At 40.3% G+C, this 21490-nt stretch overlaps 1 protein-coding gene across 2 annotated transcripts in view; it reads right to left on the bottom strand.

The window, feature by feature from the left end:
* Nucleotides 1–10571: 10571 nt before the first annotated feature.
* Nucleotides 10572–21490, bottom strand: part of EXT1 (exostosin glycosyltransferase 1) — a 300026-nt gene continuing 289107 nt past the window's right edge. For both annotated transcript variants that reach the window (XM_082364303.1, XM_082364302.1), the window contains 3 exons: nt 17520–17680; nt 14935–15106; nt 10572–11130 (listed from right to left, as the gene is read on the bottom strand). In XM_082364303.1, the coding sequence (XP_082220429.1) occupies nt 10945–11130; nt 14935–15106; nt 17520–17680 (519 nt within the window). In that variant the 3' untranslated portion in view covers nt 10572–10944. The remainder of the gene's footprint in view (nt 11131–14934; nt 15107–17519; nt 17681–21490) is intronic.

Below are 21490 nucleotides of genomic sequence, written 5' to 3'. Positions count from 1 at the left end.
TCTTCACGTGAAAATCTAACAACTGTTCGGCAAGAACTGTATGAGGTGTTTCTGCATTATCATCATCATCACTGCCTAAGTATCCATGTAGAACATATATGCAACACTTGTATTGAAGTGTGTGTGCATATATATATATATATATATATATATATATATATATATATATATATATATATATAGTTTAAAAAAAAGGAAAACACTTACCTGTGATGATAGGCTGATATGTAGTTTCTCCAATTTTGAGAGAGAAGCATACTGTACAGTAAGGTGATTCTCTGAAAGCCAAGTTATAAGGCAGTAAGAAAACTAACATATTAATTTTATATTAAATATCACTTACCTTATGTCTATGCAAGGATCTGGGGAGTTGCCTTGCGCTTGGTGGGGGTCCCATGAACCTGAGGGAGATTTTTCTTAACTTTCTTGTCTCGCCTCCAGCCTTTGGTTGGCCACTGCCATGCACTCAGTGGAGGTTCAGTGGATCTTGAAGGGGGCTCTCAAGGGGCTCTCTGTGTACTTCAGGAGGGATCTCTCTCAGCTTTCCTGCTTTTCCCTCCTACCTTCAGTGGGCCACTGCCTTGCACTGTTATGGTTCTCTACATCTCAGGATGATGGAAGGGATTCTCTCAGTGTTCCTGCCCTTCCCTTAGATATTGGTGGGCCACTACCTTCTACCCAGTGAAGACCCAGTGTGCCTTAAGGGGATTTCTCTCAATCCTTCTGTTCTGTATTCAGCATTCAGTTTCCTGCTACATACAACTGGTGAGGATCTCACGGTAAAGAGTTGGTAGATGGGCACAAATCAACATGTGACTGGGTCACCTAGGAATTTGAACCCCTCATACCAGCCCACACATGGCCACTAAAAGTTTATGAGCAGCACACCTGGTTTCTCCTTACCCCACTCTCGGATGGAGTAACATTCTGGTGTTGCTAGAATGAAAGCAGCCATGGGATACTCTTCTTCTAGGAACGGATTATCTCTTCCTAAGATTTAGTTCATTTAACTTTCTTTGCATCTTCGTCTCTCTGTCAGGCTTTAAATTACCATGATATTGTAGCTTATTGGACTTGTACTCATTGCAAAGATGAGTGTGACAATCTTTTGCAACTTTCTACATCCTAACCAGAAATGGAAGTTAATTTTTCCATTTCAAAGTCTTTAGAGCCAGATCTTTCCTACAGATTTTGAAGAGCACGTGCTTTCCGTTACCCTCTGCATACTTTCTCTGGTAAGTGCAGTAGAATCAGATATGACCCTCAATTCCAGTGTTTTGCACTGAAACTTTTGCATTAGGAGCAAAGAAAATGCGACTCAAGGGAACTATTATTATTATTATTATTACTTACTCACTTACGTACTTTACTTTTTGCTGGGAATACATGCTGTTAGCCAAGCAGTCATCCTGAGCTGAACCAACCATATCTTTGTGTTATGATGATGTCTTTCATACAGATCTAGGCTCTCGCTTTTCCCTCTGTACATACTTCGGATGGAAGGTGTTTAGGTCCATGTCCCTTTGTAAGTAGTGCCCTTTCTACTCTCTTCTGTTAAATTGCTACTTATTTCTTAAGATCTCACTTAAATGCACATCTTCAATGAAGTCTCCCTTGAGATATGCTAAACGACTCCTCTCCAACACATCTATCCTTGCTAGATTGTTAGTGTGATCCTTACTGCAGTATATTATGCACATAATGCTAAAGGCAAGATGGTACCTCCTTTTTTTTTTTTAAGATTTTTTGATGCGGACCATTTTAAACTTTTTATTGAATTTGTTACAATATTGCTTCTGTTTTATATTTTGGCTTTTTGGCCATGAGGCATGTGGGATCTTAGCTCCCAGACCAGGGATTGAACCCACACCCCCTGCATTGGGAGGCGAGGTCTTAACCACTGGACTGTCAGGGAAGTCCTGGTACCTCCTTCTTAAAAGTGCCCATACATGATCTGGAACTGGGTCTCAATGACCTGACAGGTACATAACTCCCCTGGAGTCAGGATAAAGGGTGGGATCAGCGTCATACAAATCATAGAACCTAGGAGGGAAAGAGGGCTGCGTTCCCCTAAAGAAAAACAAGCTGATACTGGAAGAGAAGACTCACCAGCTGCCAGGGAGAATGATATTTAAAATGCTTTTTATTAAAACTTAATTGATGTGGATATTGCCAGAAGGAAGAAGACACTATCTGAGAAGGAAGCTTTATTTTAACTCCCTCTTTCAACCGGAAGACAAGACATAAGGCACATGTCATCTGCAAAAAATTTTTCCAACATCCAACAAGAGGGCTAGTACCAATAAATTTGTCCCTCCAGAAGAATAATATTCAACTTTTTTTTTTAACCGCTGAAGATTACCCTTTGTTATTTTGCCTCCATGGACCCCATTTTTAAAAACATTTTAGCCGCCAAATTGCAATTATTATGATTTTTTTCTAGATAGCTTTTTATTGGGTTAACTGAAATTTTCTTTCAGTAGCTATTATCATATATTGAAATATCTTGTGAATATGCAGCAAACATCTCTAAAATGTTTACAACATTTGACTTGCCAATTTTATGTCTATGATTTATCCTGAAATAATGGTCATGGGTGTGAACAAAGATTTATCTTTAAGAATATATACCAGGGCTTCCCTGGTGGCGCAGTGGTTGAGAATCTGCCTGCCGATGCAGGGGACACGGGTTCGAGCCCTGGTCTGGGAAGATCCCACATGCCACGGAGCAGCTGGGCCCGTGAGCCACAACTACTGAGCCTGCGCATCTGGAGCCTGTGCTCCGCAATAAGAGAGGCCGCGATAGTAAGAGGCCCGCGCACCGCGATGAAGAGTGGCCCCCGCTTGCCGCAACTAGAGAAAGCCCTCGCACGAACCGAAGACCCAACACAGCCAAAAATAAATAATAAAATAAATAAATAAAGTAGCTATAAAATTAAAAAAAAAAAAAGAATATATACCACAGCATGGATCACATTGATCAAATGATGATTACAATATTTACCACATAACTGTAAGAAACTTAATACCTAAATATCCAACAGTTAGGAATTAGGTAAAAAAAAAACATGGAAGAGCCATACAATGGAGTTCTATGCATCCATTACAATTTGATTGTTCGAGATGATTTAATGCATGGAAATATGTTCACTATATATTAAATTTTTAAAAGCATGTTATGAAACAATACGTATATACGGATCTTTGCGGAGCAGTTAAAATAGCCTCCAAGTTCCCTCTTCATAGTTTAACTTTTTTCATCTACTCTAAGATGGAACGATCTGGTCCTATCTGATTAAATATACATTTTAAGTTTGTTTCACAAGTAGATTTAGCCAAGGAAACCAGGTTATTTGCAGTTCAGTTTGGAACAGAAATCCAAACTTGGCAAATAATTTACATATTGGCAAGAGCATGTTTTCTTTCTTAATATAATTGAAGCCACCAGGAAAAAAAACGATAATAATTGGCACCCAAACTTCATTTTTGTCCTGAGCTACCTCAACTATATTCCATTAAATGAGAATAAAAAAGATCCCTCAAAGTTCAGCCAGAAAATAAAAACTCAACTTTGCATAATTTCCGCTGATGGACTGCCCATTCCTGGATGCTAGGATGATTTCATGATGAAAGACATTAAAACATGATTGCAACTGAAAACAAGGGGTGCCTGTGACACTAGAAAAACAAGTTTGTCAGTATCAACATCCTGAACATTAAACTAAGAATGTTTCCTCTTTAACAGGCTAAGGAAAAGATTCCTAAAATAAACCATTTTGGAAAACTATTGACTAATAATAATAGCTAAGAGTTATATACTTCTTGGGCTTCCCTGGTGGTGCAGTGGTTGAGAATCTGCCTGCCGATGCAGGGGACACGGGTTCGAGCCCTGGTCTGGGAAGATCCCACATGCCACGGAGCAGCTGGGCCCGTGAGCCACAACTACTGAGCCTGTGCGTCTGCAGCCTGTGCTCCGCAACAAGAGAGGCCGCGACAGTGAGAGGCCCGCGCACCGCGATGAAGAGTGGCCCCCGCTCACCACAACTAGAGAAAGCCCTCGCACAGAAACGAAGACCCAACACAGCAAAAATAAATAAATAAATAAATTTATAAAAAAAAAAGTTATATACTTCTTATTATATACCGTGTGCTATTTTAAGAACGTCTTATTGATTAACTCATTTACTCCTCATGAGACCCCTATAAGGTATAGACCAGTACTATTCTGAGGAAATCAAGGCAGAGAGGAAAGGTAATTTCTGTAGGATCACAGAACTACCAAGAGGCAGAATCAGGATTCAAACCCAGGTAGTTAGCTGTGTTCCAAAACTGTGACCTTACATAGCACACTTGGGCAGTTCATCTAAGTGAGATCAAAAGGAAATAAAAACCTTGAATCCACTGCAGTAGGGACGTGTCTTCACTGTGTCCTCCAAAGCATAGTTGAGCCTCAAACAGTAGGCAACGTAGCCTAATTTGTTCCCCCTATGTTCTGAGTTCCTGCAAATCAGAGAGTCAGTACAGTGTTAGGGGAGACCAATGCAGAATGACTCAGGTGTCCACAAATAACTTCTGCTTTTCTCTTGTCATGAGTAGACTTGGTGGAAATGCTCAGATGATAAAGCAACACCATCTTTGATTTATCAAGTAGGTTTGCTCAAGGTATTTTCGCACCCTATGGCATTTGTTGAAACATCTGTGAGGCTGGGTTGGACCGAATTTAAAAGCTGCTTCTACAACAAGCCTTCTCATTTGTCATCACACTTGGGAATGATTTTACAACATCATCCATCACATTGTGAGGCCAGATTGTACAAAGTAGCACTGTCACAACCAAGTTCCAGTTTGGAACCTGGGACTTGGCAAACCTCTTTCTGAGCCTCCTTTGATGACTGGCCTTAGACACGCCTTGTCTGACCTCACCCTGACTTCTTTCTCTCTTGCTTGGGAACAAGAAGTAGGATTTTTTCATCTTCATTCCTTCGGATGCACATAGAACAGTGCTCTATATACAGTAGTTGTTCAGAAAATATTTGTCAATTAATATTCTGAAGTCACCATTTTAGCCACCATTCAGAGGGACAAACTAAAATATTGAACATATGACCTGATTGATGTCTTAAAACAAATCAACACCCCCAAGCACAATTTGGCATTTGCTTCTCTGCAAATACGTGAAGCTGGTGACTGATATCCTTTCTCTAAAAATGTCCAAAGAAAGAGGGCTGAGGGAAGGGGAGGAGAGCCCCCAAAGGGATGGAGGATAGAGTAGAATGAGGAGGTTTATTACTGTCATAAAATCTTACTACAGCGGTCCTGAATCAGGGAGCTGCATTCACACCTGGAACCATTTGTAAACCCTTTTGAGAAATGCCAGTCTAATAAATGCTTTGCCAGCCAGTAATTCATGAGCCCTATGCAGCAGTTGAAACCAAAGGGGGTAATGGCCACAGCTGTCAGGCTCCAGATGCTCTGGGGCCTGGCCCTGCCACGTTGTCCCAGCGTCCATGTGGAGGAACGCTGAGAACTGGGCATAGCACCACTTTTCACCCTGGCCTGCCTGCAACAGTACCAGCTGCATCTGGCCTGGGAGGTGGCTGCTGCTGGCGGCATCATGTTCCCCAGGAGGCTGAGTGCTGGGCTGCAGCCAGGTTGCAAGAGTTGGACCTCCACCCAGCACACGTGGTCCAACCTCATCTTCCAAACTCCCCCAGAATCTCCACACGAGCTTTGTGTTCCCCAGCACATCGAATCCTCCTTAGAACTGACATCTTTCTGTAGTCAACAGAAAAGATGAAATGAAAACCACGCAGATGAAAAGTCATGTCATTTATTAATAATGTCTCTCTTTTTTTTTTTCTTCTATAAATTGGAAGGAAATATTCTTTGGTGACACTCTCTATAAAACAATCTATCTCGGATGGTAAAACCCAGACATAAAGTTACACAGGTCAGTGAAGTAAATCAAGATCTATGGCTTTGTATTTTCTCACAGGCTCTCTCACACACACACACACTTCAGGGCTTAATTGCACTAACTCATTAATTGTCTGTAACAAGTGGGGAAAACACTTCAGAAAAGACCTGTGGTGATACTACAAAAACATTGGCAACATATTAGAAAACTGTCCCAAATGTACATCGTATACAAAATAAGGTATACTTTTTTTTTCTTTACAACTTGCCACCTAAAATAGTTCCAGTTTTCCACATCTTTCTTTCACCCCTCAACATATCCTATACATATTTTTCTCTCAAAATAAATATACAAGGTTCATTACATGGTAACCAGGTCATCTGCATGGCCCTAATTTTAGTAATAATTACAATCAAAAGGAAAGGGATGTATTCCTATAAGAGGAGAACAGAGAACTACTGCAGAAATCAAATGGCCTTTGAGGCCTAAAAGGCAAATCATTACAAAAACAGAGTGACTGAAAGGCTAGCTTGACTTGATTTTAAACAAGGGTGAGACCCTGCTAATCTGACGGCTTTCTTGATGGTTCCCGCTCGTCTCTTTCCCAGAGGATATTACAGCCTCCCTCACCTATTTAATTGGGCAAAATCTGGGTAGCTCATCTAGGCTCCTGATACGGAACATCCTGGAACTTTATATTAGTGACAACTACAGTCAATCCCTGCTAAGTAAAAATATGGAAATAAAATCCTTTGATTTTTGGAAAGGGGGAAAAGGGGAGATGGTTTCCAGGGGTCACCTTTATTATCAAGAATATATTGTAGGCACTTCCCTTGGGGTCCAGTGGCTAAGACTCTGCACTCCCAATGTAGGGGGCCTGGGTTAGAGCCCTGGTCAGGCAACTGGATCCCACATGCTGCAACTAAGGTTCGCATGCCACAACTAAAGACCCCACATGCTGCAACTACAGATCCCACAGGCCGCAACTAAGACCCAGCATAGCCAAAAAAAAAAAAAAAAAGATGATACTGTAAATAGCAGCTTTTCTAGCCACAGCTTCTGGACAGCGTTACTGAATTGACAGGTGAGATGGTGTTCTTAGGATGCTCGATCCCATTCTTTTAAAGTAGGATTGGAGTCAAGGAGTAATTGTGTACTTGCTGAAGTTCTAAGACAGAAGGAGGCAAGTTCGGCACAGTCTGGTATTAATACTTATTCACTGAGAACTCAAGTCAGAACAACTATGTCCCCCTCAATCATGCCTGAGAGAATGAGGCCAGCAGTGAAAGCTTTCCTGGTTAAATCTGGCCAAGAATGACAAAGCCACCCGAAAGGTTCTCGTCCATCATCACTGCCAATGGAAACAAGGTAAAGGAATTCAGCAACTGAAGCCCTGAGGTACTGGCTGTGCATCGATGATCTTAACTATTAGAAGACAGGACATTTTAATTTGAGAGTTCATGGTAATAACTGGTCCTTTTTAAAACTGGAGCTCTCAGAGACCTAAGGGAACATAAGACACTTTCAGGTCTGGGAAGTTTGCCTCGGCTTTTGCATCCATAATTCAGCTGGTCCAGCAAGTCTTATTCAGATTCTAAGCTGGTGGGCTGCCTTCTCCTTACTCCCGCCCTTTAAACAGGTTTGATTAATATTTCTTTACTTCTTAAATCAAGAGCTCTCTTTTTCCCCCCAATAGTATCTAGATCTATTCACATTCATTCAGCTCACCCCTGATAATTAAAGTTTAGTAACCTTTATGAAAGGCTACCAGCATAATATCCCTTCAAGTACCCAGGTTTCCAGAATTGTTAAAATAAAGGCTAACATAGCCTACTATAAATGAAAAATAAAAATCACTCCAAAAGAAAAATTGAAGGAAGCAATTGAGATTGATCCTTCTTTGAGCACCATTTGGAACAAGAAAAAATTAACGTGTAATGCACATAAAATTCCACCTAGCAGATATTCCACTTCTTCTGAAGCATCCTATTGCAAAGTGTGCCAATATGATATGTCCAGGTAGGCCTACCTAGCTAGGTTATCTTTTGTGACATGACTACAATGATTATTTCATGGATTTTTCTCTACAGCCTCAATTTTGGGTCATTTTGTTGTTTTCAACAAAGGTGATATGGTTCATGTATATGTAAACTTGATTTGTATAAGCCGTTTTGCATGAACACCTAAGTCAGCTTTAAAAAAATTATTTTTAAGATCATACGTCCTAATGTGGAGCTGGAAAAAGATATTGCGTGGAAATCATAAGTGGCCGAGTCCTCTACGGAGTTTCTGCATGAAATTCATTACGTGGTTGGCAGGCACTGTACTCTCTGGTCTTGGCTTCTTTCCAGTTCATGTTGGCTGACTTCGGGACCCCTGATTATCATTGAAGTTGACTGAGAGATAACTCCTGACATCCTACAGAGATGGTTATGATTTGTCAACTTGCTGCAGTGAAATACAACTCCTGCCTAAGTGAATAAAAATTACATCTTACTGTTGGGCCTTGCTGATTTGCTAAGCATTGTTCTATTCCCAGATGTAGGTTCAAAATGGGAAAAGAACATACTGGCCAGCATTCCAAAGAGATGTGCTCTGAGAATGACATAAAATAAAACCATGGAGATTTCAAGTGGCTGAAAAGTATGTCAGACCCTGTTCTCATTTATAATTACCATCCTTTTTTTTTTCTTTCTACATAACATACATTGTTTGTGGAGAATATGCCCTGTGAGTTTTGTGACAGTAAATCGGGCAAAAACAGTTCCCTGAATCCATTCATGCGACTAACTGGTACAATGAAGGACACAGATCTGCAAGCCAAGACGACAACATGAGTTGCAAGTCGGCTTGGGGGTCGTTTAACAAAAACATCACATTCATTTTTGCAAAGGAGAAAGATACAAGAATAATTCGGCAAACCTAAAGAATTAAATACAAATTTGCAAAGGCCAGATGAATAAGGATTAACTGCTAACCCTTTAAGTTGCTGAGTGTTGCAACTTAAACGGCATGAAACCTATTTGGGCATTTTATAGAAGGAAACGAGTGCAAGCACCATGGACCTAAGAATTATTTTTCAACAAATACTTAAGAGATAGTCATATCCACTTAGCAGAAAATGTCACATGTATGAGAGTGGGCTAAGGCTGGGTCAAATTGGATAAGAGAGAGATTTAAGGAGCTCTTCTGAGTCACCAGGCTGCAGAGAAAAGCCCGTCTTTCATTGAAGTTCATTGCCTGTGCACCACTCACAACACAGAATCAGGACACGTGGGCTCTGGTCCTTGCTGTCACTAGGTAGCATATTGAGTCACTTCTCCAGTACTCAAAGCTCTCTCCCTCCTTGCATTCTCTTTGAAAGTTCCTTTCTCTCTTCCAGATGTCTACAGAACAAGGATGAGTTAAAGTCTCCTGGATTTAGTTTCCACTGACCTAAGCCAGGCACTTGAACATAATTCTGTGATGAGACTTTCTTCTAACCCAATGCTGGAAACACATTTATGAGATGTATGAGAGTTTAGGGGCAAAAAAAAAAAAAAAAAAAAATTCAAGTGCTTCTTGTTTATTCAGCATAAGAGGACCCAATAATGTCTTTCTCTTCTTTATTCTCTCTTGCCTCTTCCGAGTAGAAGCAAGCATTTAATCTCAGAAGTCTCCATCTTTTACAATGGAGTTAAGGGATATATATATTTTTTTCAGTTTGTAATTGCAATTTTATAATAATCAGAAGCTCAAAGCAGCATTTCCAGGGATAGAAATGTTCTTTTTAACAAGAAGCACAACTAAACTACAGATTCTACAGATTTAAAAATTAAAATGAAATAAAACAGTATTCACATTTGTTTCTGATTATTTTGTTTGCCAGATTCTTGCTCAAAACACTGTTTGGCTAAAAGTGGTATCAGGGTCCCAATGGTGAGATACACACTCCGTTTACTTCTCAGCAATCCTCAAGTTCAATGGTGGGAATTTCAACATTATTACTTCTTCTTCAACAGAGAAGCTTCTGAAACGAGGTTTTCACAACCATGAAAAGAGCTTGTCTTGTGACTCCTGCTGAGCCAACGATATACTCATTCTTCCTTTGCCTTGAAACCAAAGCCTTTCCCCAGCCCTACCTAAGCAGACGTGTGTCAGTGGTTGAATGCGTAATCTAACCCACCCCCGTGAAAAGCACTAGGTTACTATTGTGGGTCGATACTTCCATCTCACTAATATGCTGGTGCATTGTTTGCATGGTTCCTTGCGTAAACTGAACACTTCTTAATTACACTAGCGTTTTCTTGGTACTAACTTCCCACACCCCCCCCCAATGAAAAAGATGATCATACTTCTTTATCCCAAACATAAAGTTTTCAGTTAGAACTGTCTACCTGGAGGTCATTATACTTTTTCTCATGCAGCAACATTTTAGAGATAAAAGTTCAAGTGGAGCTGCAAATTCAAAATGGAAAACAATTTGCTCTGGCAAAGCTGAGTCATGAACTTGTCTTATTTATGCTTGGTTATTTCTTGACATGGGGTAGAGTGACTTATGGTTTTTTCCACGAAGTCCGAGCTTTTCAAAGCTGCAGGGCACCCCGCGCGACCGACGGCAATGCTGTCTGCGGGAAGAGGAACAGCAGCTTTGAAATATTCACAACCAACACAATTTTGATTAAAGAAAGAACTCTGGTTTTTAATAGTTTTGATCATTAAAAAAGTTTAAACCTGCATAGCAATCATTTCAAAAATAATTATTTAATGTTCCATAATTAAACTGTACACAACCTAGTCTTGGGACATAGAAGTCAGTGAGGTGAGTCTGGAGCAGTCCTGTGCAGTCCCACGAGTCAGGCGTAGAGTTTCCATTGGCCTTTTTATTTTCCTTTATTTTCTTTTTTTGTCACTTTGATCATCTTAGTTTATTTGGATACTTGGCACAATCTGGCTCCGCCGCTGAGCGGATCTGCACGGGGAAGAGAGAGCCACTGACCCCATCCTCTGGCCCTTCTTGCTCCCCTCCCCCGACTCGGCCAGGCTCCTCAAAGTCGCTCGATGTCTCGGTATTTCTTCCGCAGAATAGAGACCTGGTCTTTAAAGAGGACGGGGTCGAGCCTCATCTGAGAGTGGATCAGCGGCATGTAGCCAAACCAGCTGGCAAACGTATTCATGCAGCTCTGTCGCTGGGCAAAGTGGTCAGGGTCAGCCCAGCGGGAAGCCCGAGAGGTCTGGGGAAAGGGAGAGAAAGAGGGAAGACGATGAGACAGGTGCCAGGTGAGATGGACACACGGCCGTAAACGAAGTCAGGCTTATGGGCACGCAGTAGGCCTCAGGGTCTGGCCTGGCCACCACGCCGGCCCCATCCACGTGCCTGGTGAAGATGCAAGCATGGATCCGGATTTTCAGCCTCGCCAGAAGATTTGCCCGAGACCTGCCACGTTTCCCAAAGCCCCAAACATACAAAGATCCATAGGGACTGACACATTCTCTGGTCCGTGAAGGACCCACCAACTGAATCGCAACTGCTGTGGTCACTAAACATAAAACTTTTCTTTGCACTTGGGAGCAAATGCGATGACTAATAATGTGTTTATGGTTTCACAGATAATTTTCTGAAACCCCTCTGTTAATTTGGTTGATTCTGGGTAAGAAGAAAGATGGCTGCCATCTCTTCAGCTCTCCATGTTGACCCTAAGGTTGGTTAAATATTTTTAGACCATCTAAATGACTAACATTGATTTAAAAGAATGCCTTAAGTGACTTGAGTGCTGAAATTTAAATAGATCAACTAAGCATAATGTCTTTAAAATCGTGTTTTTATGAAACAAGGAAAAGGTGGGCTGCCCAATTATGTCGAAAAAAACCCACAAACTCATTTATGTCAATAGGCCACTGTTGAATGGTGTATATATATGTATGTGTATATATGTGTGTGTGTGTGTGTGTGTGTGTGTGTAATGTGTTTGCATCCTCATGCATTGTTAGAAAATACTTTCATAGGAAGGTACATTTTGCTGTGAGAATCACTCAGAGTCACTTTAAAACCACAAGTGTCAATATGCTTGAAAGAAAGCATCGAAGGTAAATAAAAATGTCAAGTTATCTTGGAGCAGCAGAACAACAAACAAAACACTATTTGTAAAGTGTTTTCATGAGCTCATTTGAGCCTCGCAGCAACCTGGTCGAGTTATCTACCCAGGTAATAGCATCTCCACTTTACAGATGAGGAAGCAGGTTCAAGGAAGTTAAAATTGTTTGTTCAGGGCTAGAAAGGGGCAGAACTCAGGTTTCATTCTTTACCTTTTGTACTAGAGGAACTCTGCTTGGTAAATCAGAGAGAGTATCAAATTAAGCTGACCAGTTGAGTCCATATCAGAGCCGAAAGTCCCAAAGGTACCTCCATTTTTCTCCTAATTTGGGATAAGCTTGCAGGCCATTTCTGATTGGCCCACTTATTCCCAAAGGGCTAGACCCACTACATCCCGGTGAGTGCTCACATCCGCAAAGGGAAACACTATCAAGAGCCTAAGCTCATTCTTATTCTCTTACAAATGAAAAAGAAAAGAGTCCAAGTGAATCATTCAAGTCTCTTTTTTGCCTCTTGATTTTAACATTTATTTTGGGTCAACCAACATATTACAGAAGATATCTTTCCTGTGTTACAAAGGCATAATTTTAGAGCACGATATCCATTTACTTCACCAGTCACACAAACATTCAATAAACTAGTGTATATGATGGGAAGAAGGGGGCAAATATAGCACATATCTAGCTAGATACGTCTAGTTAGACCTAAGCCTAAACTTAGATCTGTTCCAAAACATGTGTAAAGTCACTAGAAATATTGGTTTGGTAGAATTAGGCAAATCTATGAAAAGAGTAAAAAACCAACCCCTAAGAAACCATACGTTATGAGTTCCACCCCTAATTTGTGTATAACCTCAGGGGAGTCCAGAGGACTCTGAGTTAACAATATTAAAGGAATGGTGTATCTTTAAATGAGATAATAAATATGAATATGCATGGGTACTCAATACATTTTACTTGAATTTGAAAAGTCTTTCGGTCTTAAAAATGACAAATTCTTGTAAATCCTCTCGCCCGTCCTTTTAGTAATTAGAGGGAAATAGAATTTTCCACTAGATTCTTTACTTTGTCCAGTACCTAGTACCTAGAACAATGCCTGATAACCTGTACATATTTGGTAAATATTAAATTATTAAATTTTATAAACTTAAAATCCTGTAAATTTTTTGCTTTTACTAAATTCAGAGAATGAAAAACCATCAATTGTGTTAACATGAGGCCTGGTTACATTTTCCTCTGCAAAAGCTAGATTTATATGTCATTTTCAATAACTGTTAGAACAAGGTACATGGAAAATCCCCCAGATTGAACTGATATAACTACATAAGTATGTCCTTTTAGGTTGACTCAAATCCTGCTGGATTCTCCATGATTTAACTTGGGTAGATCTAAATGGTCTTATGGTTTTTGATTTCGTACATAGAGTACTGGGCTCTGTCCAAGATGAATAAAAGGACCCTGGGGTGTAGAAGAATAAATAGTGGAAGAAACAGAGGCCGGGATTCAACTCCAAGTTGTCTCTAATCCTGGGTGACTTCTGGCAATATGCTTAAATTCTCTGGGTCCTAGTTTTCTTACTTGTAAAAAGAGAAAGTTAGATTATATTTCACTGAAAGTATCTTTAGTAGTAATCATTTGTGACTCAACGCTGTATTTTACTTTGGCAAAAGCTTTCATACATCTGACCTCAACGCTGTGAGGTAGATTTCACCATTTCCATTTTAAAAATGGGACAATTGAGTTTCGGAAGGTAACTGACTTGCCTACAGCAACTAAGTGCTTGCTCTAGAACTGAAAATCAAGTACTATGACTCCTCATCTGCCTCCACAATGCGCATCCAACTCAAGAGCAACCACTAGAAGGCTGTGTTGAGAGCATTATTAGCTATTGATTCAATAAAACATCTAAAATAAACTTGCATAAATTCTCTTTAGGTCTTTAACTCTGGAGAAGAGACGTCTTTCTTATGCCACCTGGTAGGTCACATGAGCACTTTTATTTTTTTATTCAACTTTTATTGAAGTATAAATGTTGTGTTAGTTTCAGGTGTACAGCAAAGTGATTCAGTTATACAGGTATATATTCTTTTTTAGATTCTTTTCCATTATAGGTTATTACAAGATACTGAGTATTGTTCCCTGCGCTATACAGTAGGTCCTTGTTGTTTACCTATTTTATACATAGTAGTGTGTATCTGTTAATCCTAAACTCCTAATTTATCTCTCCCCACACCCACTATCCCCTTTGGTAACCATACTTTGTTTTCTACGGCTGTGAGTCTACTTCTGTTTTGTAAATCAGTTCATTTGTATCATTTTTTAAGATTCCACATATAAGCAATATTATATGATATTTGTCTCTCTGTCTGACTTACTTCACTTAGTATGATAATCCCTAGGTCCATCCATATTACTGCAAATGGCATTATTTCATTCATTTTCATGGCTAATATTCCATTGCATATATATATATATATATATATATATATATATATATATATATATATAGTCACATCTTCTTTATCCATTCATCTGTCGATGGACACTTAGGTTGCTGGCATGTCTTGGCTTTTGTAAACAGTGCTGCTATGAACATTGGGGTACATGGGTATTTTCGATTTATAGTTTTCTCTGGATGTATGACCAGGAATGAGATTGCTGGATCATATGGTAACTCTATTTTTAGTTTTTTTAAGGAACCTCCATACTTTTCTACATAGTGGCTGCACCAATTTAGACAGCTTTTATACTCTTGACATAACGATACTCTTGACTTACATCTTCCCAATTACCCACGTCCAAACATACACTCCCTCAGAGCTTTTGGATGTGGTTTGTTTCCTGATATCTTCTCATTATGCTTCCTAGAGGAACAGTGAGTCCTCATTACCTCAGACTGAGTCACCAGTGAGCAAAGCAAGGGGGGAGAGTTCTCCTTCTCTTACCTGTCCCATCATTGTCTCCTTATACTGTTTCTTCTGGGTCACTTTGATTGGAGGCAATTTTGTCACAGCAGACACCAGGAAATTCATGAGTATGTCCTCACAGTTGGCCAATTGGTCCACCATGTTCTTCAGGCTGGCTGGCAGGTAATGGGTGTAAAGGTAGTGATAATATCTGTACAAACCAAAGACAGGTTTCAGCAGGGGTCATCATTATAAAATAACAGGTGGTCTTCTTTGACAGAAACCACATACTCATTCTTTGAATCCCTAAACATATCATGGTTGATGATGACGATGACAATTGTCATTTATATGGTACATACTATATACCAGGTAATGTTCTAAAGTACTTTACAAGAAATGCCTCATCTAATCCTTATAAGAAACCTATGATGTAGGTACTCGTATTATCCCTGTTTTACAGATGAGGAAACAAGGTACAGAGAAGCACACAGATGCAGCTATTGTCTGCCCAGGCTAACTTTAATATCAGGCTGGTTGGTTAGAAACCGAATACTTAGATGGCAAGAGAAGTTACTTACATGTGATCCACATATCATTACAAGTTGCTTTACACTTTTAATTATTGGTTTAATCAGAACTGTATTCAATACTATTCCATAACTCTGAGTTCAACAGTATAACCATTCCATTTTTTCTGGCCTGTAAGGCATGTGTTTCAACACTTCTACAAAGTGTTTTCAACACAAAACACTTCTTTTGTGTTTCAAAACCCCAATCAATCTGGTGGTCAATCATTATGGAGAACCCACAATTTATTTGAATTATTTCTCACCCTAGTATTTTTTTTGGAGGAATATATAGCATATATTTATTGGAAAAATCATTTGAATGAATTTGGTTCACTGAATGGTGGTGGCGGGAAGAAAGAGGTGGAGTCTTGACATCAAGATTCAGTCACCCTAAATGCTTATACCTTGTGCATTTCCAACTCCATCCTTGAGACGACAGGATTCTCTATATTTTACTAAAAAAGACCAGGTTAAGATTGCTGTGTTCACCTTACTAAGGAGGGGATTTCAATAATGATTGAGTCAGGAACATTAGCCTTCTACACTCATGAATTTGGCCATCTTACCTGAGTGTCCTAGCTTTAAAGATCAAATCTATGCAAACAGCTCCCAAATTTATATCTCCATCCCTGACGTTTTCAACACACTCTGTTAAATGTCCCTACATGCTCAAGACTGAACTCCTGTATTTTCCCTAATACCTATTCCATCTACGCCTTTCCCCAACTCTGTTGATGGCTTACTACTCTATACTTCTAGTTCTTCAAGTCAAAAACCCTAAGAGTCATCAAACTCTGTACCCAATCTGTCAGGACATCATGCTGGAGCATCTTCAAAATATGTCCACAATCTGATCACTACCTTCCCACCTCTGTTGCTCACTTCCTGACCCAGGTTCCATCATCTCTTGCCTAGATAATGTCAGTCACCTCCTAGTAAGTCTCCCTGCTTCTCCCCTGGCCCCCTTAGAGTCTATCCTCACCACAGCCTTCATAGTAGATGCCTAAAACATAAGAAGGATTGCTCTGCTCACATCCCTGCACCGGCTCCCCACATAACTTAGAAGACGGTCAAGTCCTCATGATGGAAAGCAGGGTCCTGCATCCGGGATCCCATGACCTCTCTCACCTGCTTGCCCCTCACTCCACTCTGGTCACATCGGTCTTCAGGATATTCCTCCAGCATCCTGTCTCAGGGCATCCTTTCACACTGCTCCCCACGCCAGAGCACTCCTCCTACAGGTATTCTCCTGGCTGACTTCTTTTCTCCTTTCAAGTCTCCACTCAAATCTCATCCGTTCAATGAGGATCACCCCCAACCTGCCCCTTCTCCACCTTTGCCCTGCTCTGCTTTGTCTTATCTCCTCATAGATATATTTTTAAATTTATTTATTTTTATTTTTGGCTGCGTTGGGGTCTTCGTTGCTGCACGCGGGCTTTCTCTAGTTGCAGCGAGCGGGGGCTACTCTTTGTTGCGGAGCATGGGCTCTAGAGCACAGGCTCAGTAGTTGTGGCGCACGGGCTTAGTTGCTCCACTCCATGTGGGATCTTCCCGGACCAGGGCTCGAACCTGTGTCCCCTGCACTGGCAGGCAGATTCTTAACCACTGTGCCACCAGGGAAGCCCCTCTCTTAATATATTATAGAAGTATTATGTATATTGTTAGAATACAAAACCTGTATGGGCAGATAGTTTTTTTCCTATTTTACTCAGTGGTAAATCCTAAGCACCTAGAACAGTGCTGGGAGGTGCTCAATTAAGTGTTTACTTTGTTGTTCTTCTACACATTCAGTTACTCAATACACTCTGAGTACGTCTCCACACCTCAGAGTCACTGAAGATGCTGCTCTACCATAGTTTCTAAAGATGCCATAAGCCAAGAGGTTTTACTGATTTCAAACATACACGCTGGCCACATCAACAGAATTGAAATGGGGATTTTTCAAACTAATTTCCATTAAGGTTGTTAACAAGATTTGGCCCAAGTTCCCATCTCTGCAGCAGCCAGAAACTAATATAAAAAACAATATAAGATGGTGTCCAAACTCCTCACTTGTGGTAAAGAGCAGCTCCCGTCAACACCATGGAGTAGTCGTTCGTCCACTTGGACGTGTAGCCCCACCGCTCCTTCGAGTTATCCCAGAAATGGCTGCGTGCAGGGTACCCTACAATCCTCTCGGGGAAGCTCTGCCACACGGTGAACGCAAAATCCACCTGCAGGCAGAACACAAGCCAAACAAGCAATCAACGGTGTTAACAAATGTCAACAAGACATCACCTTCCCCCTGCTAATTCGTAATGTGAAATCCCAGGACTGTTGCGTAACATTAATTCCATGTATTCAGCAGCAAATTAAACTGACTGCTTGACATTTGGCCCCATAATTATGCACATTTTAATGTTTTCTGTTAAAGAAACTTCAGATTAGTGTGGAAATGAAAGAAGGAAAAAAAATACATTGGTGGATATGTCCTTTAGAAATCCAGTCTATTCAAGCTAAAAAGTCAAAAAATCAGTTGCTTCCCCCCCAACCTCCAAAAGATATGTGACCACTGATTGATGGGAGGCATAAATGCATCTGTTTTATAAACAGGAGCAGATTTTCTGTATACATCTACCATATGAATATATAGCATACATCATCACCAGCACACAGCAAAGCCACAGTGACTAAAATCAAAGCATCCACTTAAGAGCCAGAGAAAAGATGTTTTAAAAGCACACAAGTTCTAACGGGAATACAAAGCAGGTATCATCAAGAACAGTAATTCAGGCCTCTCAGGTGTGAAGATACTCAGTGCAAGGGAATTTAGAAAACACATCCACAGTGAAAAATCACTAGGAATAAGTGGGGACAGACCAAGATTATTTTTAAAGGAAATGCAGTGAAATGACTTCCTAGTGCTCAAAATAACCCAAAGCAGGTACTTCTGAACCTGCTACAAACTAACATGTGTAATTAGCAAATAGTCTGTTTTCAAATGTGTAAACTCACTTTTGACTTTCTATGATTCTTTGATGAATGACACATAAAATAACATACAGAAAGTAAAAACAAAACAAAACAACCCCCCCCCAAAAACCCAGTAACAGCAAACCATCATATAATGGTCATAATTGTGTAATGCTTATAATACAACAGGCATGGTTATAAGAACTTACATATTTTATTATAGCCATGTGAGGTGATTGATAGTAACTAAAATTGTTGTGGTAATCCTTTTGCAATATATACATATATCAAATCATGTTGTACACCTTGGACTAATACAATATTATACATCATTATATTTCAATAAACCTGGAGAAAAACAAAAGAAATGATGCAAGCAAGAATTCTGTAGATCAAATGATTTAAAATACTGAAAGAAATAACTGTAACTCTATTTCTTTCAGTTCTATTTTCTTTCAAAAATGAAATCAAAATGAAGACATTTCAGATACAAAAAAAAAACTTACATATTTTAACTCATTTCATCCTCACAGTAACCCTGTGAAGTAGGTAATTTTAGAGTCTCCAGTTTACAGAGAGGGAAGCTAAGGATATGGAGGTTCAAATAATTTTTCTGAGTTAGTAAGTGGCAGAGCCAAGATCTGAACCCAAGCCATCTGGTTTCAGATTTGGTGTGTGATTTTTTTGGTGTGATTTTTGTTTTTACTGTTATCATAGCTTCCCCTTCTAGCTCTGTTGCTACAGTGTTGAAAACAATTTATCTTATACAGGTTACACGTGCACCCAACAACCTTTGCCCTATCTCTTCTTGATAAGCAATGCAAACGGAATTTTCACTTATTCCACAGATATTTCAAGTCTTGGCACTGTGATGGTGGCTGGGGAGTGATGTTGGCAAGTCCAGTTCCTGACCTCCCAGGGGTTCAAAAGCAGAGCAAATAACCGTGCCCAATAGCCCAAAGGTGGAAACAACCCAAATGCCCTCAACTCATCAATAAATAAACCAAACATGGTATATCCATTCAATGGAATATTATTCAGCTATAAAAAGGAATGAAACACTGATGCGTATGCGTGCCACGACGTGGACAGACCTTGAAAACATTATGCTGAGTGAAAGAAGCCACACACAAAAGGCCCCATATTGTGTGATTCCACTTACATGAAGTGTCCAGAATACACAAATCCATAGACACAGAAAACAGATTAGTGGTTTCAAAGGATAGGGAGTGACTGATTAATGGGTTTCCTTTTTGGGTAATGAAAATGTTTCAGAATGAAGTAGAGGTAATAGGCATACAACACGGTGAAGGTATTAAATGCCACTGAATCATACACTTGAAGATGGTTAATTTTATGCTATGTGAATTTTACCTCAATTACAAGACAAAGCAAATAAGCCTAGATCAGTATTTCCCAAGTTTTCACCATATGCATAACCATCATCGCTCCTTTTCCCACATTCCCACCACATATTCAATAACTTAGTTAATATTTTTCTTTAAACAGCATACTCTTTCTTTTTTTAAGCCTCATCCTAGGTAAACATATCAGTGAAATCCTAGGTTTGGGAAACACTGGCCTGGGTGATCTGTAAGGGTCCTTTTATCTCTGAATTCTTGGGGCTTAGTTAGAAGACATGATTTTTGTAAACAGCCATGAATTTAAATTTTTATGGAGATTTAGTTTGGTGCCCTGACTCAAGATAAGAAAGCCTTAACAATATAGCTTTTTCCCCCAAACTATAATACCTGGGGGGAAAAAAGTAGCTTGTTGGGATACACATTAAGGAAGCGTGGTGGGGTAAGGGGCGTCTCAAAGTTAAAAGATAGCAGGGGAGTGGACAGTATTTGCCAAAAAACCGAAAGCAGGTCGTGATAACCTGCACATCATCACTGGCGTTCAATACTAATGGTGCCAACTCACGGGATAGTACATTATGCAGCCCGTCATCAAAGAATCAGCCTGGCTGTCAGCACTCTTCGGAGTTTTCCATTATCCTTTGAAAAGGAGACGCATACACCGATGGGGTGTTTTCATCACATGAATTCCTTACTATCTCAAAGCCGTTTCAAGTCATTTCAAAGCAGCTCAAAAGTAAATTCCAATAAAACTATGATTCTTGTGATAGTTCTGCTTTCACGCAGCTCATTAACACATCAAAGGAGGCAAAGGTCAGCTTATGGCCTCTTCTCTTAAAAACTAACATCGGTTTTCTTTCGAGGATTTGAAGCAACCCAGATAAATGTAAATAACTATAAACCAACTCTATCTAATACCCTTTATAGGACACTGTTTAAAAATCTATCCTTAATACTACAGAGAGGCATTTAAACAAGCTAAGAATCCTTAGAGAGGAAATAAAATGAACCAACATCTATTCACCTAAAAAAAAGAGAAAAGAGAAACCCTTGTCCTCCACCGTGTCAGGCAACACGACTGCTCCACTGATCAGCCAGAAAAGTAAACAAACCAGACGGCCAGCCTCTTAAACTTCCATCTCATGCTCAACCCACGCTGACTTCTAATTGCTCCACATACAGCACAAGTTCTTCCCAGCATGCATTGAGAGGCTGGAATTGCTATTCTTTGAAAAGAAATTCACCAGCACGTGAATTTACATCACAGCAGCTGAAAGTTATTTCACCGTGGGGCAGAGAGAAACAAACCCGAGTGTGAGATCAACTGCTCTGTGCCCAGCGGAAGATGAGACATCAATCAATACTTCAGGTCATAGGGTAACGATTCAGGTATATGCTGTAGTCTTGACTATACGTTTCACATGGCAACGTGCTGCCTTTCCTGTTTGCTCTCCGAGATCCACTCTCCGCTCTTCTTGCCGTGCCCTACGCCTGAGACAATGGAACTCTATGGACTGCATAACCTGGTCTTCCTTGCCAGCTGGTGGCTGATTGGGTTAGGTCAATGGGAGTTGCTGGCAGGAAAACGGAGGTGGGACAGAGAGAGGACAGTATTTCTCCCCTGCTCCCCACCCCAGCTCCGGCCCCAGAGTTCTGGTAGGTGCCACACTCCTCCATGGTCATAGCTCTTGTAGGGCAGCCTCTTCTTCC

The sequence above is a fragment of the Balaenoptera borealis genome (genome assembly GCF_965194805.1).
Source record: "Balaenoptera borealis genome assembly, chromosome: 17".
Taxonomy (NCBI): domain Eukaryota; kingdom Metazoa; phylum Chordata; class Mammalia; order Artiodactyla; family Balaenopteridae; genus Balaenoptera; species Balaenoptera borealis.
This window is presented reverse-complemented; position numbering and strand designations above follow the sequence as displayed.